The sequence below is a fragment of the Natator depressus genome, chromosome 26 (assembly GCF_965152275.1).
Source record: "Natator depressus isolate rNatDep1 chromosome 26, rNatDep2.hap1, whole genome shotgun sequence".
Lineage (NCBI taxonomy): Eukaryota > Metazoa > Chordata > Testudines > Cheloniidae > Natator > Natator depressus.
The window spans coordinates 15,457,667-15,482,662 of NC_134259.1; the positions used below are offsets into that span (position 1 = coordinate 15,457,667).

General features: G+C 64.0%; 1 protein-coding gene across 1 annotated transcript; it reads left to right on the plus strand.

Annotated features, from left to right (window-relative positions):
* The first annotated feature begins 2,444 nt into the window (after positions 1–2,444).
* NPC1L1 (NPC1 like intracellular cholesterol transporter 1) lies at positions 2,445–23,737 on the plus strand. The gene is made up of 19 exons (XM_074939967.1): positions 2,445–2,513; positions 5,572–7,118; positions 9,165–9,265; positions 10,654–10,826; positions 11,409–11,537; positions 12,294–12,476; positions 12,951–13,065; positions 13,335–13,462; positions 14,074–14,211; positions 14,408–14,497; positions 15,941–16,131; positions 16,882–17,000; positions 18,044–18,170; positions 18,930–18,985; positions 19,402–19,552; positions 20,259–20,490; positions 21,486–21,599; positions 21,712–21,874; positions 23,016–23,737. The coding sequence occupies exons 1-19, from the start codon at positions 2,460–2,462 to the stop codon at positions 23,183–23,185; spliced, it is 3,981 nt and encodes a 1,326-aa protein (XP_074796068.1). The 5' UTR covers positions 2,445–2,459; the 3' UTR covers positions 23,186–23,737.
* The last annotated feature ends 1,259 nt before the right edge of the window (positions 23,738–24,996 follow it).

Below are 24,996 nucleotides of genomic sequence, written 5' to 3' on the forward strand. Positions count from 1 at the left end.
CTGACACCAGAGGGGTGAAACACCCAGGGACTCGGCCGCTGGATCCCTCAGCAGTGTGGGGAGTTGCCAGCCATACACCAAACCACCCCCCCAGAAACCACAACCAGACACCCCACCCCCAGCCAGTCATCCCCACACAGCACACCCCCGGCCCCACACCTACCCCCAGCCACCACAACCGCACACCTCACCCCCACACTGCACACCCCTGGCCCCACAACCAGACACCCCACCCTCACACCCCCAGCCCCACACCTACCCCCAGCCATCCCAACCAGCCACCCCAGCCCATCACCCCCACACTGCCACCCCTGGCCCCACACCTACCCTCAGCCCCACAACCAGACACCCCACCCCCACACCTACCCCCAGCCACCCACCCCCACACTGCCACCCCCAGCCCCACACCTACCCCCAGCCACCATAACCGCACATCCACATCACACACCGACTCCAGCCCACCAGCCACCACACACCCCAGCCACCTACCAACCCATGCTCAAAGCCACTGCCCCTCACCCACCCCCTACCCTCTCAGCCGTGGGCTATGCCCCTCACCCACTCAGAACCCCCCGACTTGGCCCACGGCAGGGCGAGGGGAGTTCCTGCTCTATTCAGGGAAACAACACTTCAGGTTGCCCTCGAACTCTGATCTAATTTCTCCGCGATAGCCTTTATCTTGTCAGCTTTTATTGCCAACGTGCGAGACTACGTGTGCTGCTCAATTCCACCTGGGGCAGATGCGCTGCGGTGAAGGAGACCGAGCCACGCCAGGCTCACACTCTGCTTTATCACAGGCGGAGCCGGTAGCAGCATCTCTCATCAAAGTCGCCCGGCGCCTGCCAATGCACGATCCTGTTTGCAGCTGCTTTGGCTCAGGTTGGGCTTTTGGATGGAAATTTTCCAGGCCAAGCATCTGCCTTGAGCTGCGTGTTCAGAAAAGTTTCAGCCCAGATGTTTCCAAGAAGGAGATCGGGGGGGGAAATACGTTGTTTGGTCCCTGTTAAAAAACCCCACTTATAACCTTGGTTGAGAAGCTCTAGCGTCCCCAAGCTGTGGAGCAGGGGGTCGTCCCGGTGGCTGGGAGGGGCCTTTTGCTGCTTTCCTAAAAATACACCCACATTTGGCCAAGTTACGAGCCTTTGAAAAATCTTTGCAGCAAGTGCCCCATGGAGACTTGTGAGAGTTTGGCTGCTCCCTTCTGACGATTCTGAATGCGCTGAGCATGCTCGGTCTCTGCAGAGCAACTGAGCGTGTTCCCGCCCAGGGCTGCAGGGGCTGAGCAGGACGTTTCCCCCAGGGACGGGGGTAGTGGCCAGCGCGAGGGCAGGCCGGGAGCCTGGCTCTCCTGCGCAGATTGGGACAAGGGCTCTGGGGTGGGAGGGGAGCAGCGAGACAGGGCGTGAACGAAGAGGCACAGGAACCGGCAATCGCTGCACTTTAGCTGCTCTTTGCGCACGACTAACGCAAAACTCATCACCCAAACCTGCAGCATCCCCAGGAAGATCCCTGGGATCAACCAGATGAGCAGCCAAAGCCAGCTTGTGTTGGGGCAGGACCCCTGGGGCGGATGAGCGGAGGGATCCCCGGAGCAAATTTTGCAGGGGGCGCCTGGGTGTGTGCAGTTCGACAATGCGGCTGGCTGGACAGGAGGCAGCATGGCCCGATTTTCAAGCCTCTGTGAAGACCGCAAAACGCAGAGGACAATTGCTGACTGAGAAGTCCTTGTGCGGGTCAGTGTGATGTGTCTGTGGGGCTTCACCCTGTGAGGGTGTATGGAAGGACGGGGGAGACGGGGGCTGGGACGTGGAGTTGGGCGGGGTGGGGGAGACAGGACTGAGCTGAGGACAAGTTGGAGCGCGTGGGGCAGTAAGGGTCAAATCTGATCTGGGAGAAACGGGCAGAAGTGTCTGTGCCCACTACAGACATTGCCCTCCAGAGCCTGGCATGGAACCCAGGAGTCCTGAGTCTCCCCCTTCCTCTGCTGTCAGCAAAAAGCCATGAAACCCCCTGGAGGAGTGTGTGTCCCGTCCCCCCTAGTGCTGGTCCATGCAGAGGATGACAACCTACTACTGCTGTCACTTCCTGCAGTAACTCAGGTGGTGGAGATCTCAAGGGTGCAGCCCGGCTGCTAACCCAGGGGGGTGTCAGTGTGACCCCACATGCCAGGATTTCTAGTTTTCCATTTGTTTTTTTAAAGAGACACCCCCACTCCAAAAAAAACCCCGTTACAATATGTATAATAGCAGCTTCTGTCGCTGGCCCAGACGGCCTGCCCCTGAGTTAATGATACAAGGGATTTACGGTTGTGGTGCAGTCTGATTGGCTTCCTGGCCATCAGGCCAGATGGGCTAATAGCAGGCAGTAGCTGCATTAATGCAGGGTCCGTGGGGGCGGGGCAGACCTGGCCCTGGGCTCCCACTGCCAGCTGCTCCTCCAGGGCTGGCGACACTGAGAGGATGTCAGGCCACTTCCCGCTCACGCTGGTGCTGCTCAGCGCCACCCTGGGCCTGGTGAGTGCGTCCTGGGCATGGCCAGCCACTCCCCACCCCATCAGCTGGTTTGGCGGGGTCTGGGGAGTGCGGGGAGGGCAGGACACCCTTATACAGAACAGCTGCTGAAGGGTTGCCGGTGCCACCCAGGGGACTGGGCTGGGCTGGCGTCTCTGGCATCATCTCTTCCAAAAACAGGGTGATTGTGCCAGTCTGGGGCAGCTTCAAGGATGGGCAGGGAATGGGCAGGCTCCGATCCACCCCCAGGGCAGGGACTGGCTGGCTCAGGGGGGCAGGGGAGAGAACATGGGGCCTTTCCCCTCTTGGGGGCCCTGGCCCCAATCCAGCCAAGGCTTTCAGTGTCCAAAGGTCTAAAGGAGTTGCAGGGTCCCTACGCAGGGGTCTGAGCCCATCACTCGCGGGCAGGGGGTGATCACAGCTCTGCTGGCCGAAGATGCCTGCCTCTGCCCCCAGAGGGGGTCTCTCCAACGGCAACGGCAGGGGTGCTGTGTGGAGGGGCAGCTCAGCTGGCTGCCCTTGCTCCGTGGTTGAGGGGTGCCCAGTTTCTGGGCTGGTGGGACTGGCATTTGCTAGGATGTTTGTGGGCAGACCCATGTGTGTGGGGGGTGCATTCATAGAATCCTAGGACTGGAAGGGACCTCGAGAGTCCAGTCCCCTGCCTCATGGCAGGACTAAGTATTAACGAGACCATCCCGGACAGGTGTTTGTCTAACTGCTCTTAAAAATCCCCAGTGATGGAGATTCCACAATCTCCCTGGGCAATTTATTCCAGGGCTTAACCACCCTGACAGGATGTTTTTCCTAATGTCCAAACTAAACCACCCTTACTGCAGTTTAAGCCCATTGCTTCTTGTCCTGTCCTCAGAGGTTAAGAAGAACAATTTTTCTCCCTCCTCCTTGTAACAACCTTTTATGTATTTGAAAACTGTTCTCATGTCCCCTCTCAGTCCTCTCTTCTCCAGACTAAACAAACCCAAGTTTTTCAGCCTTCCCTCACAGCTCATGTTTTCCAGACCTTTCATCATTTTTGTTGCTCTTCTCTGGACTTTCTCCCATTTGTCCACATCCTTCCTGAAATGTGGCACCCAGAACTGGACACAATACTCCAGTTGAGGCCTAATCAGCGCGGAGTAAAGCGGAAGAATTACTTCTCGTGTCTTGCTTACAACACTCCTGCTAATCCAGCCCAGAATGATGTTCGCTTTTTTTGCAGCAGTGTTACACTGTTGACTCATATGTAGCTTGTGATCCACTATGACCCCCAGATTCCCCTTCCGCAGCGCTCCTTCCTAGGCAGTCACTTCCCATTTTGTATGTGTGCAACTGATTGTTCCTTCCTAAGTGGAGTACTTTGCATTTGTCCTTATTGAATTTCATCCTAGTTACTTCAGACCATTTCTCCAGTTTGTCCAGATCATTTTGAATTTTAATCCTGTCCTCCAAAGCACTTGCAACCCCTCCCAATTTGGTATCGTCTGCAAACTTTGTAAGTGTACTTTCTATGCCATTATCTAAATCATTGATGAAGACATTGAACAGAACCGGACCCAGAACTGATCCCTGTGGGACCGCACTCTTTATGTCCTTCCAGCATGACTGTGAACCACTGATAATTACCCTCTGGGAACGGTTTTCGTACCAGTTTTGCACCGACCTTACAGTAGCTCCATCTAGGTTGCATTTCCCTAGTTTGTTTATGAGAAGGTCATGCAAGACAGCATCAAAAGGTTTACTAAAGTCTAGATATACCACGTCTACCGCTTCCCCACATCCACAAGGCTTGTTACCCTGTCAAAGAAAGCTACCTGGTTGGTTTGACACGATTTGTTCTTGACAAATCCATGCTGACTGTTACTTATCAGCTTATTATCTTCTAGATGTTTGCAAATTGATTGCTTAATTATTTGCTCCATTATCTTTCCGGGTACAGAAGTTAAGCTGACCGGTCTGTAATTCCCCGGGTTTTCCTTATTTCCCTTTTTATAGATGGGCACTAGATTTGCCCTAGAGTATTCTAGGATGTATTTGACTTGAAGACATCTAACTTGTCTAAATAATTTTTAACTTGGTCTTTCCCTGTTTTAGCCTCTGATCCTACCTCATTCTCACTGGCAGTCGCTATGTTAGATGTCCAATCGCCACCAACCTTCTTGGTGAAAACCAAAACAAGGAAGTCATTAAGCACCTAGCCAGGGCCAGCCCCTAGCTCCCCCGAAATCCTGCCAGGGGTCCAGGGCTGGGCAGGGCAGGGCCGCTGCTGGTTTGATTGGTTGGCTCGGGTACCCGACAGGTTTCCAAACTCAAATCTGGGAAATTCCCCATTTTAAAGTTGAGAAAAATGGTGGGTCAAAAAACGATCTTGAGGGGGTGGAAAAGAATTCGGGGCAGTCTGGGAATAGGCAGCGCTGGGAGCAGCTGGCCGGGCGGCGTGAAAAGGGCATGCAGCTCTCAGCAGGGTGAGAGGGCAGGGCAGGTGCAGGGCCTGGTGCTGGTCTCACTTTGGGGGGAGGAGGACGGTCTCATTAGGTCAGGGGTTGTGTGGTTGGGGGTCAGTCGCACTCTAGCAGGAGTCATGTGGTGCTATCAAGGCACTGGGTCAGAGTCACACTAGGAGTGTCACCAAGTTGGGGGTCAGGGTGTGGGGGGTCAGTCTCCCACTGGGAGGGTTTTTGGGTTGGGGGTCGGGGTGCAAGGGATCAGTCTCACACTGGGGGTGTCTCTGGGTTGGTGGTTGGGTTGTGGCAGTCAGTTTTGCACTGGGGTGTCCCTGGGTTGGAGGGTCGGGATATGGGGGTCAGTCTCCCACTAGGGTGTCCCTGGGTTGGAGATCAGGGTGCAGGTCGTCGGCTCACACTGGGGTGTCCCCAGATTGAGGGTCATGGTGCAGGTGGTCGGCTCACACTGGGGTGTCCCCGGGTTGGGGGTTGGGTCGTGGGGGTCAGTCTTGCCCTGGGTGTCCCTGGGTCATGGGGCTGGGGGATCAGGGCGGGTCCCATCCCCGGTGACTCCCAGCCCCCCAGCTGCGCTGCTGGTAACCCGTCTCCCTTCTCTCCTGCAGGGACAGGCTGCAGAGGCGCTGACGGAAATCCACCAGGCCGGGTACTGCTCCTTCTACGGCGAGTGCGGGCGGAACCCCGAGGTCAACGTGAGCCTGCTGTGGGCGCCGGTGCCCTGCCTGTCCAACACGCAGGCCCGGCTGCTCAAAGGTGCCACCCTCAGCAAGCTGAAGGAGGTGTGCCCCCGGCTGTACACAGGCGAGACCGCCACCTATGCCTGCTGCTCCTATAACCAGCTGGTGGCCCTGCAGCTCAGCCTGGCCATCTCCCAGGCCGTCCTGACCCGCTGCCCTGCCTGCTCCGAGAACTTCGCCAACATCTACTGCCAAAACATCTGCAGCCCCGACCAGAGCCTCTTCACCAACGTCACCCGCTTCTTCAACCGCACCACTGCCCTGGGCATGCGCCAGGTGGGCGTGCTGGAGTACCAGTGCTTCTACAACCAGACCTTCGCCGACCAGTCCTATGACTCCTGCAAGGGCGTCCGGATCCCCGCCACCGGGGGCTATGCCATCGCTGCCATGTGCGGCAAGTACGGTGCCACCCTGTGCACCAGCCAGCGCTGGCTGGACTTCCAGGGGGACAGCAGCAACGGGCTGGCCCCACTGGAGATCGACTTCCAGCTGGTGCCCGCCAATGGCGTCGTCGGGGAGGGCATCGTGCCGCTCAACAGCAAGACATGGCGCTGTGGCACGGCCGTCAGTGACGAGGGAGAGGCGTGCTCCTGCCTGGACTGTGCCGAGTCCTGCCCGCAGATCCCCACCCCCACGCTCCAGCCCCCACCCTTCAAGGTGGGCAGCCTAGACGGGATCTTGTTTGTGTGCTGTCTGCTCTTCTGCCTGCTCACCGTGCTCTTCGGGGCCTTCCTGACGTGGCGCTGCATCTCCAGGCCCAAACAGGCTGGCGGTGAGGGGCGGCAGCATCCGAGGGACCGGCCGAAGTGCTCGGAGAGGCTCAGCCAGGCCACCCACCGCATCCTGGGGGAGATGTTCAGGAGATGGGGCACCATGGTGGCTTCCCACCCGGTCTCGGTCATCTTGGTCTCAGCCGTGGTGGTGGTGGGGCTCTCCTGTGGGATGGTCTTTATCCAGCTCACCACGGACCCCGTGGAGCTCTGGTCCTCGCCTGACAGCCAAGCCCGGCAGGAGAAGGACTTCTATGACCAGAACTTCGGGCCCTTCTTCAGGACCAACCAGGTGATCCTCACGGCCAAGGGCCTCCCCAGCTACACCTACGACTCCCTCCTCCTGGGCAAGAAGAACTTCAGCGGGATCCTCTCCATGGCTGTCCTGCTGGACCTGCTGGAGCTGCAGACGCGGCTGCAGGAGATCGAGGTCTGGTCGGAGAAGGACGGCAGGAATGTGACACTCAAGGACATCTGCTACGCCCCCCTGAACCCCAACAACGCCAGCGCCACTGACTGCTTCGTCAACAGCCTGGTGCAGTACTTCCAGAACAACCGCACCCGCCTGGAGATGACAGCCAGCCAGACTCAGGGGGGCCGGGCGGGCATGGTGGACTGGAGAGACCACTTCCTCTACTGTGTCAAGTAAGTGCCAGGCCCCGGTGTGGGAGAACAGGTGGCGTGCATGCTTCCCATACAGCTCTGCCATTGCCCCATTCCTGATCCGCAGCCCTCCGCTCGTCCAGCCCTGGGCCCCCCCACAGCTCTCCCCTTTGGCTCGGGGGGTAGGAGTCAACACAGAAGGTTGTGGTTCCATACCCGCTAATGGTCTGTAGAGACTTGGACTTGACTGATGCCCCTTTATTCCCTGTGTCCCCCCCACATCTGTGGCCTATTCCTTCCAGAGCAGGACCAATCGCTTTCCACTCTGCTTCTCTCGTGCGTTTCCAAGCCGTTCTCGGTTTGCGCCGTTGCCTCTCGGCCTCGGGATTCCGGCCCAGCGCCTGCCTCATTCCCTGGCTCAGCTCTCCCCTCCACGCATTTCCTACCATCTCCATTTTCATGCCAGCATTTCCTGGCCCATCACTTTCCCTTTCATCCTCCCTGCAAGTTCTGGGCTTGGGAGCTTTGCTGGCTGTCTGCTAGTGTGGATTTGTCCTAGGCAGCTGGGCCCAGCACGTGGCGTTTGGTTTGGGTTGTGAATCATGTCTGGCTTCGCTATTCTGGCTTTAATGTCTCCATCTGGCTGCCTCTTGTGCTTACAGCGCTGCCGAGTTCTGCGAAGTGTCGGACATCACAGTCGATCCAGTGACAGTTCGGTGTCAGGCTCTTCAGTGCCTCTCTCCTTTCCCAGTCCGTCCCCGGGAGGAAGCTCCCAGACATCTTAGTGTCATGGATCCCCAGGACTGGGGCTATGGCACAGTCTCTGGGAGGCTCCCTTCAGCGAGCCAGACCCCCGGCAGTCTCGCTATTCCTCCAGGACAAGCCCTGCAGCTTCACCGCCTCCTTAGGCCATCAGCCCCTGGCTTCCCACCGTGAGCTCCTCTCAGCAAGTCCCACCAAGGCAGCCCCTGAGGGAGACTGGGACGATCTCGGGGAGCAGCACATGCCCCTCCACTAGCCTCTACAGGGACACCCAGTCGGCGTGGGTGCCCGGCTGGACACAGCACAGGGAGGCCTCGGGTAGCCCAGAGAAAAGAAAGATCCAGCCCCGTCCATCCTGGTTAGCCCAGAGCCCTCAGCCCCATCGCTCTGACCTGCCTTTGTCCCAAGTCAGGTGCCCCAACTGCTTCCCACAGCCCACGTTTAGCTCCCGAGCTGCAGCTCAGCCCCTGCGCGAAATGGGCAGTGCTGCTCTCTGGGGCGTTGGTTGCTAGGTCTCCATGCCTGGGCAATCAGATTTGCTGTGCTCTTCTCCAGAGCTCCGCCGGGTACACCCCGGGGGACTCCTTCAGCGTGCCAGCCCCCCAGGGGTCCCCCTTTTCCTTCGGGGTGGGCCATGGCATCCCAGCCCTCCTGCATCGCACCCGGAGCTCTGCCCAGTGAGCGCGGCCGAGCCAGACACTGGGCAGAGCCTCGCGGGGCCCAGCGCAGCCTGTCCCAGCAGAGCAGGGTTGATTGGTCAGCTGGGTGCAGGCCGGGCTGAGCTCAGCACAGAGACGTGAAGGCTGAGACATGTCTCTGCTGGCCAATCCGGTGCCCCCCAGCCACGCGGCCACGGGCGCCTGCCAGGGTCTCTCCCTGGAGTGCTGTGGGCGACTGGCAGTGGCTCAGCCCTGGGGTGGGGAGCTCCCTATGAGGCAGTAGCTCTGCCATGCTGGGTGCCCCCTGCAGAAAGGCTGGAGATGGGGATGGTTAGAGGGTGCCGGCCTTCCTCTCCTGCTGCCCCTGCCGTGCCCACCGCCAGCTCCTCCCCTGTCACTGGCTTTCTCCATCTCTTCTCTCCACCCTCCCGCTTTGCAGTTCCCCTCCCCACCCTGCGGTCTGCCTCCAGCCCCCCTTCTCTCTGCCCCCACCCCAGGCCCATCCCTAGGGGAAGCTCCTGGGGCAGGCTGCAGTTTGCAGAGCAGTGAGCATAGGCACAGTGCTGCAGAGCCAATGGGACCGTGGCATCCGGAGTCCCGGGGTGCTGGGGCCCTGCAGTGCCCCTGGCAGGCAGCCTGCTCTCACTCACTCCCTCTGCCTCCCCAGCTCGCCGCTCTCCTTCAAGGACATCACGAACCTGCAGCTGAGCTGCATCGCTGACTACGGCGTGCCTGTCTTCCCCTTCCTGGCCGTGGGTGGCTACACAGGTAAGGGGCACCAGTGCTAGGCGGGCACCCAGCTCCTTGGCTTCATGGGCAGCGACCGCCCACCTCCTCCACAGGGCTCACAGCTCCGTGGGGGAGGGGGGCACAAGGGAAGCATGTGGTGGGTTGGCCTGGCAGGTGTTGGCACAGCGCCCCAGCAGCCTGGCACCACGGCCAGGGGAAGAGTGACGGAGCGGCTGAAAGGTGGATAACCAGGCGTCTCTGGGGATGTTCAAAGGGAGCGTCTCCCCAGCGTGAGGGGCAGCTGGTGCACAGCTGCATTTGTTGGGCATGTACCAAGTGAGTGGTGCCAGCTGGCATGAATGGCAAAGCACAGCGGGGCTCGCCAGCGCAGGAGAGGCGATGGGCAGGGTGGGGACAGCCAGGCAGGACCTGGCAAGAGAAGGCCAGCGATGGGTGTCCGAGGCACCGGAGAAGGTGTGAGGCGAAGAGATGAGCAGCAGCATCCGAGTGGGGCGGGACTGCACACAGCGAGGGCATGGAGCAGCGGCAGTGCCAGCCGCTGAGGGGCCAAGGTCCAGCTCTGGGTGAGGACAGCCCGAACTGGAGAGACAGACTGCAGAAGGAATGGGCAGGAGAGGGCTGAGCCTCACAGGCATCCCACTCTGGGGACTGGATCAAGGGGGAGCTGGTGGTGGGGTTGGTGTGGGAAGCAGCAGGGAGCCATGGAGCCACTTGCCTGCATCTGGCCTGGTGGGACCTAGCACAGATTGTGCCAGTCCAGCCAGGGTGACTCCAGCACCAGGTCTGCTCTGGATCGTCGGCCCTGGGGGGGTCCCGGCATCTGGATGAGAAGCCCCCAGCCCCTGGCACATGTCTTAGCTGGTTCAGTGCCTCAGCCCAGTGCTGGGGGCACTGTGCTCCTGGAGGTGCCATCTGGAAGAGGAGACCGGAACCAAGGCTCTGGCTGCTTGGGGCCATTGGAGATTCCAGGACTCTGCTAAGGACCCTGGTGTCCTAGCCAGTGCTCCAGGGACTTCAGCCTGCCCGCCTGACCTCCCTCCACCCTGTGGCAGTATCAACTGGGTACAGAACTGTCACTTCCTGTCTTAAACGGTCAGCAGGCGTTGCAGTGTGGGGTTAGCCAGCTACCACACCGCTGCCTGTCAGTGATGTTGGAAGGCTCCTTGCCCCTCCCCCACTGATCCCGGGGGGCTGGTGTTTGGGAAGTGGCCCTAACTCCTGAGCTGGAAGGTGCCCGGGTGGGGCAGGGTGGCAAAGTCTGGATATTTATGATCTCCCTTATCAGCCCAGCTCCTTTCCTGTGAGCCAGGTGCTGCTGTGGGCGGGGGCAGGAGGCTGAGTGCCAAGGGCTGGCGGGAGGAGGGGGATGTCCATGCCTGCCGGCTCTCAGTGCCCTCCCCCGCCAGGTGAAGATTATTCGGAGGCCCAGGCACTGATCCTCACCTTCTCGCTGAACAACTACCTGCGGAGCCATGCAGGGTATGCCTGGGCTCTGCTTTGGGAGCAGCGCTTCCTGCAGGTGGTGCGGGACTTCCAGCGGGCCCACACCCACACCTACACCGTCGCCTACATGGCCGAGGTACTGGGGGTAGCGCCAGGCCCTGGCATCACAGACAATGCCAACCCTGGACAATGGGGGCTCAAAGACCCCCCCATCAGGAACTCTCTTATGGCTCAGGGCTGTTCAGGTCTGTGGGGGTCTCTGGAGCCAGGACCCCAACACTGCACAGGGTGCAGCGTGCCCCCCCCAGCCTGGAGTATCCCCCAGCCCAGAGTGACCCCCACATCCTGTTGCCCCCTCTCCTTGCTCCATTAAAGGCCAAGGATGAGCCTCTGCTGCTGGCACAGTGGACAAGCTCTGGTTTGGGGGCATATGCGCGGGTGATGGTGCTGGGCACAGGGCATTTCCTGATGCCAGACTGGGGCTGGGGGGAGAGGGGGGACAGCAGGAAGGGATGGGGGAGGAACGGCCACAGCCAGGGCAGGGGCAAACAGAGGGCACTTCAGGGTGCATGGGGGAAGCCCAGCCCTCTAGCCCCATAGGAGGCCCCAGGGCACAGCTCTTGGTTCCAGCGGGCCCAGTTCCAGCCAGTGGCCATGGGAAGCAGGCGCTGCCCCTTCCCCCTGTGGCACTGCCAGTCTCTAACCCCCTGCCCCCCAGCGCTCCCTGGAGGATGAGATTAACCGCACCACAGCCGAGGACATCCCCATCTTCGCCATCAGCTACCTGGTGATCTTCCTCTACATCGCTCTGGCCCTGGGCGAGTACTCCAGCTGCAGGCGCATCCTGGTACGGGGGCAGCGGGGCTGGTGGGAAGCTTTGGGGCTTGCTTTGGGCCCATCGTGCCAGCTGGGAAGCAGGGGACTGGGATGGGGCCCTGGCATGACCCTGCAGCGAGGGCAGTGCCTGTCTGCTTGCCTGTGTCTCACTCCAGTCTCTAGTAGCCAAGCACCCCTGCGCCCACCCATCGCTGGCACACCCTGGGGCTGAGCGGGCCCTGGAGAGGGGGCTGGCCGTTCCCTGCAGAGTAGGGGGCTGGGGCTGCCTGTGGGGGACTCTCGGTCTCTAGAGCTGGTTGGGTCCCTTTGTGCAGCTTGGAACGGACTCAACCAGTCGCCACAGAACGACCAGGGTCCACTGCATGCACCCCGCACCTCTGCACAGCCCCGGCTCCCCGGCCCCACAGCCCAGTGCTCCCTGGCTTTGCCACGCACAGCCCCAGCCCCATAGCCTGCCCTGAGCGCCAGGGGAGAGCGCCCCCCACTAACCCTGCAACCACCCCCTGGCACTGCCACTCAGAGCCACAGCCCTATAGCCTGCCCTGAGCGCCATGGGAGAGTGCCCCCTGCTGACCCCATAGCCAAGTGTCCCCTGGCACTGCCACACACAGCTACAGCCCCATAGCCTGCCCTGAGCACCAGGGCAGAACGCCCCCTGCCAAGCCCCCCAGCCCGCTCCTTGCAACCCCAGTCCCTGCGTCACTCCCGAGAGGCCCTGCCCCCCACGGGTGCCAGTCGCCCTGACCTGCTGCGCTGCCCCCTGCAGGTGGACTCCAAGGTGACGCTGGGCCTGGGTGGGGTCCTGGTGGTGCTGGGGGCCGTGTTCTCCTCCATGGGCTTCTACGCCTACGTGGGGCTGCCCTCCTCCCTCGTCATCCTCGAGGTGGTGCCCTTCCTCGTGCTGGCTGTGGGCGCTGACAACATCTTCATCTTTGTGCTGGAGTACCAGGTGAGCTGGGGCACCCAGCCCCCCCCCCAGAACACCCAGGCCCCCAGAATGCCCAGTCCTCCAGGGAATCCCTTCCATCCCCCACACCCCAGGGCAGTGCCCCCTCTTGGCACATTCTACTGGGCAGCATCCCATCGCTCCTGGGGCCCGCTGGGGATATCCCATCGGTCATGGGCTGGGGTGTCCCACTGGGGCCCGGCTGAGTGGGCTGGGGTCAGGGACTGACCCTCATGAGCATGGGGGTCAGAGGGGCCCTTCCCACAGCAGCGGGGGGGATGGGGATCGACCCTGTCTGGCTGTGGGAGCAGGTGATGAAAAGAAGAAAACCAGGCTGGGGCAGGTCCTGTTTGGGGGGCGGGGTCCACTGGCAGGACAGGTGGGAGGGGCAATAGGCAGGGGGTACGCCCCTACCAGGGCGGGGCAGTTGGGGGGCATGACCCAGCCCCTCCCCTCACCCTGGCGGGTGCTTTGCAGAGGTCGGTGCGGGAGCCGGGCGAGCAGCGTGAGCAGCACGTCGGGCGGGTGCTGGGCACTGTGGCCCCCAGCATGCTGCTGTGCAGCTTCTCCGAGGCCACCTGCTTCTTCCTGGGTGAGTGCCCGTGGCGCAGGGTAGGGGGGCCTGAGCTGGGGGAGGGCTGGGCCCAGGTGTGGGGCACCTGGGGGTGCCCAGCGCCATGGCTGCTTGTGCCCTTCCTGGTATGCCGCCGGGCCATGGCTGGGGCATCGGGACCCGTGCCGGGAAATGCTAGTCTGGCCAGGGTAGCTCCGGGTGCACACAGCACCCCTCCCCCACACTCACGAGCTGCTCCCCCCAGGCACAAAGACCCCCCCCTTGCTCATGAGCTCTTGTGCCCACAGGCTCCCTGACACGGATGCCCGCAGTTCGCACCTTCGCCCTCAATGCTGCCCTGGCTGTGCTCTTTGACTTCCTGCTCCAGATGTCCATGTTCGTGGCGCTGGTCTCCCTTGATGCCCGCAGGCAGGAGGTGAGGTGCCCCCTCTGTGGGGCACGGGGCTGGGGGGCAGGAGGGGAGGGGTGCCCACCGTGGGGCATGGGGCTGGGGGGCATAAGGGGAGGGCCATCTGCCCTGGGGCACGGGGCTGGGGAGCAGGAGGGGAGGGGAGGGGAGGGGCACCCGCTGTGGGGCACAGGGCTGGAGGGCACAAGGGGAGGGCCATCTGCCGTGGGGCAGGGGGCTGGGGGTGCCCACCGTGGGACAGGGGGCTGGGAGGCAGGAGGGGAGGGGTGCCCGCCGGGGGGCTCGGGGCTGGGGGGCAGGAGGGGAGGGGTGCCCGCTGGGGGGCTCGGGGCTGGAGGGCAGGAGGGGAGGGGCGCCCACCGTGGGACAGGGGGCTGGGGGGCAGGAGGGGAGGGGCGCCCGCCGGGGGGCATGGGGAGGGAAGGGGCGGGGCCGTTCCCCGGCTGCACCGAGCAGGCAGATTTACGGGCAGGGCTGGGTGCCCCTTGGGCCGGGCCAGGGCTAGGGCTGCAGGGCTCCTGTGTCCAGGCCGCTGGCCGGACAGACGTCCCCTGCTTCCCCGTCCTGGCAGGGCTGTGCCCTGCGCCCTCGTGCGCTGACACCCCCTTTGTCCCCAGGCCGCCTGCCTCGACCTCTGCTGCTGCCACCGCCTGAGCAAGCCGGGGTGCCCAGCGCGGAGTGAGGGGCTGCTGCGCCCCTTCATGCGGCGCGTCTACACCCCCGCGCTGCTGAACTGCACCGCCAGGGCCCTGGTGGTGAGCGAGGGCCACGCGCAGGGCAGGGAGGGGCCTGGATGCCAGGACGGGGTTGGGCCCTTGTGCTGGGGCCCGGGTGCTGTGCGGCAGGGAGAGGGCAGGGACTGGAGGCGGGGAAGGGGAGGGTGCTGGGGGGAGGGGCAGTGGGGGGAGGGGCAGTAGAGCTGTCCTCACCAGGGTGCCCCCTCCCCACCAGATGCTGCTTTTCCTGTTCATGTTCTGCGCTGGGATCTACCTGGCGCTGCAGGTGCCTGTGGGGCTGGACCAGGAGCTGGCGCTGCCCAAGGTGAGAACCCCCCCTCACCCCCACACGTGCCCATTGTCTGCCCGGGTCCTGTGGGCCACGCGGCTCTCACAGGGCGCCTGGAGCCTGGGCTACAGGCCCTGTCCAGGCGCTGCCTGGCTCTGATGCCCCTTGGCCAGTCGCACCCCACCCACCCATGTTGGCAGCTTCCCGGGAGCCCCAACAGGGCAGCTCTGTGTCACGGGGTCCCTGGGCCATGCTCTGGAACTGCTCCCTACGAAGCCAGGCAGGACTCTGGGGGAGCCTCCTCTCGGGGAGCAGCCTGTCTGCAGGACACACAGCTCCCCCGGCTCCCACCTTCCTGGGTCTGACCCCGGAGCATTCAGCCTCCTCTGCCCCTCCGTGCGCTTCCCACAGCGAGTCCGCCCAGGCGGGGTCCTGGGGAAGCCAGAGGGTCCTGCCCCCCAACTCCGCAGTCAGACGGGACTCTCAGCCAGCCAGGAAAACAGAAGGTTTATTAGACGACAGGGACATGGTCTAACACAGAGCTTGTAGGTGCAGAGAACAGGACCCCTCAGCCGGGTCCATTTTGGGGGGCAGTGAGCCAGACAACCCCGTCTGCACTTCACTCCTCGTCCCCAGCCAGCCCCAAACTGAAACTCTCTCCAGCCCCTTCTCCTCTGGGCTTTGTCCCTTTCCCAGGCCAGGAGGTCACCTGATTCCTTTGTTCTCCAACCCTTTCAGTTGGTACCTTTGCAGGGGACGGCCCAGGCCATCAGTTGCCAGAAGACAGGGTGTTGGCCATTCTCTGTGCAGACAGCATCACACCTGCCCTCTAGGGCTCTGCAACAATCGCACACCTTTATCCCACCACCTAGATACTTAAGAAATGCCTAGGGGAAACTGAGGCACCCAGACAGTATTCAGAGAAAACATTAAGAACGTTCCCACTTTGTCACACTCTGTCCTGCTCCGCCCAGGCCCTTCTGCCACCCTCATCACCAGGGTATCTGGGCACCTTCCAGCCGTGTGTGGCTCGCTTTCCCCTGGGGCATTGCCCTGTGCTGGGCTTCAAGGAGGCTGGCTGGAGACAGGCGCCTGGTGGGTTGGGCGGGGACTAGGGAGGTGTGGGGTGCCCCATAGCCCTGAAGTTGCTCCATCTCCCGCTCAAAGACACCAGCTTGCCCTGGGGCAGGAGATTCCTGGGGCTGCGAGCTCTGGGCCTGGCACCTCTGTGGGGGCCAGTCTGGGGGGTGCCTGGGAGGGCAGGCCATGCCCTGGCACTGCCCTCTGTTCTGTGGAGCCAGTGGAGGGGGCGACATGCTAGCCACGGCTCGTGCCCAGGTCGGTGCCAGTGCGAGGCGGGGAGATGGCGGTGGGCAGTGCCATGGCTGGGTGGGGTGCAGTCTTCGAGCCAACCCAGCTGCCCCCTCCAGGTGGCAGGGGCAGGGAGCTGGCATGATGGTTCCTGCGATGTCTCCTCAGGACTCCTACATGGTGCAATACTTCCAGTACCTGAACCAATACTTCATGGTGGGCCTCCCCACCTACTTCGTCACCACCAGCGGGTACAACTTCTCCACTGGGCCTGGCCTGAACGGCGTCTGCTCCAGTGCCGGCTGCGACAACAACTCCCTGACCCAGAAGATCCAGTACGCCACAGGCTTCCCCAACGTGTGAGTGCCCCTGGGGCCGGGAAAAGGGCGCCCAGCCGTGGGGCCGCACACAGCTCTGCGGGGCCCTCGCTCCCGCCCACAGCCCCTGCCCCCGGCTCTGCGGGGCCCTCGCTCCCGCCCACAGCCCCTGCCCCCGGCTCTGCGGGGCCCTCGCTCCCGCCCACAGCCCCTGCCCCCCGGCTCTGCGGGGCCCTCGCTCCCGCCCACAGCCCCTGCCCCCCGGCTCTGCGGGGCCCTCGCTCCCGCCCACAGCCCCTGCCCCCCGGCTCTGCGGGGCCCTCGCTCCCGCCCACAGCCCCTGCCCCCCGGCTCTGCGGGGCCCTCGCTCCGACCTACAGCCCCATTCCGCCCTGCCCCAGCACCCCTCTCCCCACCTCTGACAGGGCCCCTTGCTCTGCCCTACAGCCTCATTCCACCCCATCGCCCCATCTCTGCCAGGGCCCCTTGCTCTGCCCCAATGCCCATGCCCCCAGTTCTGCTGGTACCCCTCACTCTGCCGGTACCCTCACCCCCAAGTCTTCTGGGAGCCCCACTGTGTTGATTTGTTCTGTTTGAACAAAGGCGGGCGCCTCTGATGGTTGCTTGGGACCTAAGTCATTATCTGAGTCGGGTCCCCCAGCCCACACCAGCGGCTGCCTCCTGTCCAGCTCTGTCCCTAGCCTGGCCTGGGTAGGCCCGTTGTGCCCTACAGCTGGGCCTGCAACCGCAGGCAGGGCCCCCACTAACCGGCCGCCCCTGCTCCTCGTGCAGATCCTACCTGGCCATCCCGGCTTCGTCCTGGGTGGATGACTTTATTGACTGGCTCCACCCTCTGTCGAGATGCTGCCGCATCAGCTCCAGCGACGGCCAGTTCTGCCCATCCACCAGCAGTAGGTCTCGCCCGCGGGGCTGGGGGGTTAACCTGACTGTGCTGCCCAGGGCTGGGCACGGAAAGGGATACCAGGACCCTGCTCCCCCGGCGGGTGTGGCACTGTGACCCCCCAGACAAGGGGGCAGGTGGTCACTGCAGAGAGAGGGGTCAGAGATGTGGGGGGGGGGCACCCTGTGGGGCAGGGCAAGGCACGGCCCCTGCAGTCTGGGGAGAGGGAAGGCTGGAGAAGGGGGCTCACCCCGCAGCGAGACAGGACCGTCCCGGCACAGCCACACCTTGGACAGACGGGCCCTGTGCGCCCCGATGGCGTCTGGCTGCCACTGCTGAATGCCACGGCCAGGCGATTCCAATGCTAGGGGCCGGGCAGAACCCCAGGTGTTTGGGGCAGGGCGGAAAAGCTGGATTTCCCCTCAGATCGCCGTGAGATCCCGGTGGGGGCAGGCTGGGGCAGCGAGTCAGTGGGGTCTGGCCAGCCCTGCAGGCACGCTGGAAAGCAGGTTTCAGCCAAAAGCGATTTTGCCAGCGCTTGCCAGACTCAGCGTGTGTTCAGTGTGTGTTGGGGGGCAGGAGTGGGGGGAAGTGGGTGGCTGGGAGGGGCGGGGGGGGTTTGGCCAGAGTGGGATGGCAAAGGGCACATCACACTGGTTTTCGATTCCGTGCGGCCTGTGGAACTCCCGGCCACTGGATCTCTGAGAGCTGAGCAGAGCCCTGCATTGACCTGGGCCGTGACTGCAGCTGGAGCTCCCTGGAGGGATAAAGCAGCAGCAGGGATCTGAGCCCTCCCATCCCTAGCCATGAGCTGGCCCCGACCTGACAGGGTCTGGGAGAAACAGCTCCAAGGGGCCGGTGATTCCAGAACAGCCATGGGATGGGGGCTCTGGCACGTCCCTGGGACTGGCCCCGTGGGAGAGGAGACGGGTCTGGGCAGAGCCAGGTCTGATCCACCCGGGGGATTCCTCTGGGTGAGGAGAGCCCCCATGCCCACCCGCCCGTCATTCTCGCCCTGCGGCCCCCTCACCATCCTGGCCTCTCACCCCGCAGCCACCACAACCTGCCCGCTCAGCTGCATGAGGAAACTGAGCGAGGTCATTCGCCCCTCGGTGGAGCAATTCAACCACTTCCTGCCCTGGTTCCTGCATGACATGCCCAACCTCAACTGTCCCAAGGGGTAGGTGCTGGTGGGGGCAGGGCCGGGCGCTGGAACGGCGGCGGGGGCTGGAAACATGCCCTGCGGGCAGCGGGGCTGGGATTGAGGTGCAGCACATGCCCCACACAGCACCCCCTGCTGGCCAGGAGTGAGACAGGCACCCACACGTGTAGCACCCCGGGTCGGCGAAGGGTCAGATAGACAGACACACAGTGCCCCCTGCTGGTGAGGGGTCAGGCAGACGGCGCCTCCTGCTGGCCAGGGGTGTCTCACACACACACACAGAGTAACTGACTGTCACAGGCGCCTGCAGCTCTCGCCAGGCCCGTGGCTGTGCTGGGCGGGGTGCAGCCTTCTGGCAGGACCCATGGGCGCTAGCCATTAGCGCTGGGCCAACCTACGGGGAAACATTTCCAACTGACCCCTCACTCTGCCTCCCCCCCAGTTTGCCATTCTAGGGGCGTTCTGGGACCGGCTAGCAGCACCCCCAGCCCGTACCCCCAGCCCCACCTCTGTCCTACAGGCTGGCTAGCAGTGTAGGACACACCCTGGCTGATGGGGCTGGACTCGGAGCCCCAGGCCAGCACCCTGGGGCCCAGCCCTGCCCCACACAGGGACCCCACATCTGCCCCGCTGGGGACCTGTCCAGGCACCCGCTTCCCCATAGTGGGCAGCTCGGGCTGTAGGCAGACTCAGGTGAGGGGAGGGCTTCCCATGGAGCAGGGGGGGGTCACCCTACCCCTCCCCGCTCTCACCCACCCCTCTCCTATCCCCACCCAGGGGGCTGGGTGCCTACGACACCGCTGTGAAGCTGGGCCCGGACGGCGAGATCCAGGGTAAGTAGCAGCCGCGTTGGGGACACCCACGCATGGGGCAGAGGGAGACCCCCTCTGCAGTGAGATGGGTGGGGAGGGCCTGCCCCCTGCAGGCATCAGGACCACACTGCCCCCCCGCGCCACACAGAGCTGGGGGTCCAGCCCCACTGCCTGTCGCATGCCAGGGAAAGAGTGGGCACAAGGGGGCCCTGTGGGACCATACTGGGGGCAGGATCCGGCAGTGTGGGGAGGGGAGGAGGGTACAAGAAAAGCATGGGGGGGGGTTCCCAGGATATGGGGGAGGAGGGCACTGGGAGGGCATAGTGTGGGAGGGGGGGTCCCAGGATATGGGAGGAGCGGGACAGTGGGAGGGGTGGGGGTCCCAGGGGAGCTCTCCAAGCCAGGGGGCAGTAGTCTTACCCCCCCATCTCCCCCAGCCTCGCGGTTCATGGCCTACCACACGCCCCTCACTAACTCCCAGGAGTTCACGGCCGCGCTGAGGGCGGCGCGGGAACTGGCGACCAACATCACCCACTCCATGCGGCGGGTGCCGGGCACCGACCCCAGCTTCCGGGTCTTCCCCTACACGTGAGGGGGCAAATGGCACAGAGGGGTCGGGGGGGGCGCTCTGGGGGGTGTTTCCCGTAAGGATGTTGCTGCCTCGTCCCATGAGGAGAAGGGGGAGGGGATGCCCATTGGGTCCCCTGTGGGGTGCAGTCTGGTTGGGCCCATGTGTAGAGGGATTGGGGCTGGGGCCAGTCCAGTGAGAGCAGGGGCAGAGGGGCAGCACAATGGGGCCCATGTCCCTGAGGCAGGGAGGGTATTGTCCCAGGGGGCTGTCCAGGGGCCCATGTCCCAGGCACAGGGGGATGGGTTCCGGGGGGCCGTGGAAGGGTCCCGTGTCCCAGGAGGGAGGCAGGGAAGGGTCCTGGGGAGCTGTCCAGGGGCCCACGTCCCAGGGGGAGGCAGAGGATGGTCCTAGGGGCCATCCAGGGGCCCATGTCCTGGGCAAGGTGGGGGTCCTGAGGGCAGTCTGGGGGGCCATGTCCCAGGCACAGTGGGATGGGTCCTGGGGGCCATCCCAGGAGGAGGCGGGTGGGGAACGGACCGTCCAGGGGCCTGTGTCCCGGGGGGAAGCAGGGGGGTCCCAGGGTGCCGTCCAAGGGGCCCTGTTCCAAGGGGGAGGCAGGGGAGGATCCAGGGGGGGACTGTCCAGAGGCCTGTGTCCCAGGTCGGAGGCAGGGGAGGGTCTCGGGGGGGCACATTGCTGTCTCACGCCATGCCCGGCCCCCAGGGTCACCTACGTGTTCTACGAGCAGTACCTCACCATCGTCAGCGAGGGCCTCTTCAACCTGGCGCTCTGCCTGGTGCCCACCTTCGCCATCTGCTGTGTGCTGCTGGGCATGGACCTGCGTTCGGGCCTCATCAACCTGCTCACCATCGTCATGATCCTGGTGGACACCGTGGGTGCCATGACGCTCTGGGGCATCAGCTACAACGCCATCTCCCTCATCAACCTGGTGACGGTGCGTGCTGACCCCGGGCACCCAGCCTTGGGCACCCGGGCACCCAGCCTCCAGCCCTGGGCACCCAGCACCCAGCCACCCAGCCTCAAGCCCCGGCATCTAGCCTTGGGCACCCAGCATCCAGCATTGGGCACCCAGCCACCCAGCCTCCAGCCCCGGCATCTAGCCCCCGGCACCCAGCCCTGCACACACAGCCCTGGGCACACATTACCCAGCCTCCAGCCACCCGGCCTCCCGCCCCAGGCACCTGGCACCCAGACTCCAGTCCTGGGCACCCAGCCCTGGGAACCCAGCCTCTAGCCCCGGGCACCCAGCATCCAGCGTTGGGCACCCAGCCACCCAGCCTCCAGCCCTGCACACCCAGCCCTGGGCACACATTACCCAGCCTCCAGCCACCCGGCCTCCAGCCCCAGGCACCTGGCACCCAGCCTCCAGTCTCTGACACCCAGCCTCCAGGCCCTGGCACCCAGCCCCGATTCCCAGCCCCAGCTATCTGGCACCCAGACCTGGACACTCAGCTTCCAGCCTCCATCCCCAGGAACCCAACCCCCAGTCCTGGCTGCCCGGCACCCAGCACCCAACCTCCAGTCCCAGGTGCCTGCTTCCCAGCATCCCCCCACCCTGCCCATGCTGCCATTCACAGGTGGCCACAGGACCCAGCCCTGGTAGGGGAGGGCATGGCTGTGATGTCCCGAAGCCCACTGCATGCTGGGACAGGACTTGGCGGGTGTGTGGGTCCTTGATTCAGTGCTGTATGGAGAGCCTGTTACCCAGCAGGCCCAGTGCCCCCTCGCTGCCCTCTGCCACTGTGCCCCATGGGGCAGGGTCTCTGATCCTGGGCAGGGGGTATGGGTGCTGAGCGGGCTGCAGGTGCTGGGGGGCCATGGTGTTTGGGTGCTGTGGGCAGAGGGTGTGGGTGCTGGGGGGCGTTGTGAGCCTGCTGCAGCCCTGCCTGCCCCAGCCCCAGCACTGCTAACTCCCTGTGCCCCTTGCAGGCCGTGGGCATCTCGGTGGAGTTCGTGTCCCACCTGACCCGGGCCTTCGCTGTCAGCACCCAGCCCACCCGGCTGGAGAGGGCCAAGGAGGCCACCATCAACATGGGCAGCGCGGTGAGTGGGGGGCCGTGGGGCGAGGTGGGGGGTCGGGGCCGGCCAGCCCCGGGGAAGGAGGGCCTGTGAGGGGGTGGCCGGGGCCATCTCTGACCAACCCCCTTCCCTACAGGTCTTTGCTGGCGTGGCCATGACCAACCTGCCGGGAATCGTGGTGCTGGCGTTCGCCAAGGCCCAGCTCATCCAGATCTTCTTCTTCCGCCTGAACCTGCTCATCACGCTGCTGGGCCTGCTGCATGGCCTGGTCTTTCTACCCGTGCTGCTCAGCTACTTCGGTGCCTACCGCCACGCTGCCCGCCTGCCCCCAGCGCCCTCCCCCCGACTGCCACATTGCCCGCCTGCCCCCAGCACCCTTCCCCCAGCTGCCACGCTGCCCGCCTGCCCCCAGTACTCACCCCAGCCACCTGTGCTGCCCGCCTGCCCCCAGCGCCCTTCCCCCGGCCGCCGTGCTGCCCGCCTGCCCCCAGCGCCCTTCCCCCGACCGCCACGCTGCCCGCCTGCCCCCAGTACTCACCCCAGCCACCTGTGCTGCCCGCCTGCCCCCAGCGCCCTTCCCCCGGCCGCCACGCTGCCCGCCTGCCCCCAGCACCCTTCCCCCGGCCGCCACGCTGCCCGCCTGCCCCCAGTACTCACCCCAGCCACCTGCGCTGCCCCCAGCACCCGCACCCTGGCCGCCGCACTGCCCGCCTGCCCCCAGCGCCCTCCCCCCGGCCACCACGCTGCCCGGCTGCCCCCAGCGCCCTTCCCCTGGCCGCCGCGCTGCCCGCCTGCCCCCAGCACCCTCCCCCCAGCCGCCACGCTGCCCGCCTGCCCCCAGCGCCTGCCCACGCTGCCCGCCTGTTCCTGGTGCTTGTCCCGGCCGCCGCACTGCCCGCCTGCCCCCAGCGCCCTCCCCCCGGCCGCCGCACTGCCCGCCTGCCCCCAGTACTCACCCCGGCCACCCTCGCTGGCCACCTGCCCCCAGCGCCCTCCCTCCGGCAACTGCGCTGCCCGCCTGCCCCCAGTGTTCGTCCCGGCCGCCAGCACTGCCCGCCTGCCCCCAGCGCCCTCCCCCCAGCCACTGCGCTGCCCATCTGCCCCCACTGCTCATACAGTATCGCACCCGTCCTGTCTTCCCCAGTGCCCCATCCACCCCGTGCTGCCCACCAGCGCCCAACCCAGCTGCCCTGCACTACCTGCTTCCCCCACAGCATCCCACTCGCCCCGCGCTTCCCACTTGCCCCACAGTGCCTGCCCCACAACCCTGCAATGTCCACCTGTTCAACACCCAGGGCTCCTGCTCCGGAGGTCGGAGCTGGGGGGAAGGAGGCAGGGCACAGGGGCACCATGGTTGGCACAGGGGGAGCTGCCTGTAGTACCCCTAGCCATGGCGTCTGCCATCCCACCCAGCTCTAACCTGCCCCTCCTGTACCCTAGGGCCCAGTGCCAGCCCCGCCACAGCCCTGGCCAAGGCCCCACAGCTGGAGCCGGAGAAGAGGAACCCTGATGGCAGCCTGACCGTGAGGAACCCCAGCTTCCAGGACAAGGAAGAGCAGCACAAGGGCCAGGGGCCAGAGGACCCCCCCACGGCCTCCCACCGCCTCTGAGGGGCAGAACCAGGGGGCACCGAGCTGCTGCTACTGCCAGGGGGGTCACTCCTCTCTGACTCAATGTGGGTCAGGGGGTTCTGCTGCTGGATAGCCCCCAACCCTTTGAATCTTCAAATCTCCCCACCTCCACCACCACCGCCTTGGAGGGGCCAGGCCAGCGGCTCAGGGTTGGGGGGATGGGAACCCCACATAGCATGGGGTGCTCTCCCCACGCACTCAGTGCCTGCCCCAGGGCAGAGCCAGGGGGTGTTTTCAGGGAGTGTGGTGGGGGCTCCCCACCTTCAGCACTGACCTCAAAGCCCTAGCTCAGCGCTAGGGGGCGCTCACTCCTCACACTCAGTGCTGCCCCAGCGAGACACCCCGTCACTCGGGCCCCTGTGGGGGCTCATGCACTTTCCTTGCCCAGTGAGTTGTCAGCCCCTAGGACGGGCCGAGTTGGGGGGCCTGCATGTCTCTGATCCCCGGAAGTCTGGGGGCTCTGATTTGCTTTCTTTAATTCCAGGCAGATTCTGGCCCTGGGGCCGGATGGAACCCGCCTCTCAGTGTTTACAAGACAATTTCCTACCTGAATTATATTTAAACCCTTCTGCCTTTGTCTGCGTTTAACCTTGCAAACGGGAATCCTGGGGCAGGGTTCCTCCGTCTCCACCCCACACTGGGGCGTTGGCGCAGCTGCTGCACGGCGGCTGTGCTCCCCCACAGAGGCAGCTGCATTTCAGTGTAAAGGATTCCTGCCTTTGCTAAGCACTTGGGGATGAAATTGTTTCATTGACTCTTGAGCCAGAAGGGCCCCTGTTCAGCACAGGCCAGTAATTTTCACCCAGTCTAAGCCCAGACCAGGAGAGATGGAGGGGCACCCATGCCCGAGGTCCCTGAGAGGACAGGAACTTAACCAGGTGCAACATGCCCAGATGATGCCAGCAGGCGATCTGCTCCCCCCAACCGCAGGGGAAGGCGATACTCCCCCGCATCACCCCCCCAGGTCCCTGCCAGTCTGACCTGGGGGAAAGGCACACTCGCTGGGCATCTAGGACAGATTCTCTGTGCCACCTCCAAACACATGCACTGCACCCCCTCTCCCACAGTGTCCTGGCTCCACTGTGGGCAAGCTCTGATGGGTCTGACCAGTTGGGCACTGGGAGAAAGATTCCTTCCTGACCCCTACAGGTGATCAACTGCAGCCCTGAAGCATGCGGTTGGATTACTGTTGTTATCTTGGTGCAAGGCATTCTGCATGTGTTGAGGGCCACGACAGAGGGCAACGGCCAGGGAGACTCAGCTTCGCAGACTCCAGGGCCAGAAGGGACCCTCGCAGCCCGACCCATGGGCTGTAGAGGTCCTCTGAGGATTCGGCTTACAGCCTAGCCCTTAAAAAGTGATCGGCTCAAGGTGTTGAGACTCCAAGCCATGGTGACTCCAGCACCTCCTCACTGCGCTGTCCTGATGTTTAACCGTCACTGCTGGGAGTTTGTCCCGCTTCCAGTCACGAGTTGGGAATGCCCCAGCCGCTCTCAGACCTTCGTCCACGTGGCAGGACCTTGGCAAGATGCCCCATCACCTCTCGGCCTCCTCATCCATAGGCCGATTCAGTCACACTCCATGGTGATTGTTGGGACACACTCCAGTATCTCCCCACCCTTCCTGGGGTGTGGACCCCAGCACTGGACCCGGGATTCCTGTAATGGTCTCACTAGGGCTGTGTCCTGCGGGAAGCTCATGGCCTTCGACAGGCCGTTCTCCTTTGGGTCTCCTCAGGATCTCCGGGGCCCAGTTAGCCGCAGCCTTGCACCGAGCACTCATTAGCCACA

Coding starts and splice junctions, on each gene's coding strand:
- NPC1L1 (XM_074939967.1), top strand. CDS start 2,460: ATGTCAGGCCACTTCCCGCTCACGCTGGTGCTGCTCAGCGCCACCCTG. Junction 17,001..18,043: donor GTTCTGCCCATCCACCAGCA/GTAGGTCTCGCC, acceptor CTCACCCCGCAG/CCACCACAACCTGCCCGCTC. Junction 19,553..20,258: donor TTCCGGGTCTTCCCCTACAC/GTGAGGGGGCAA, acceptor CCCGGCCCCCAG/GGTCACCTACGTGTTCTACG.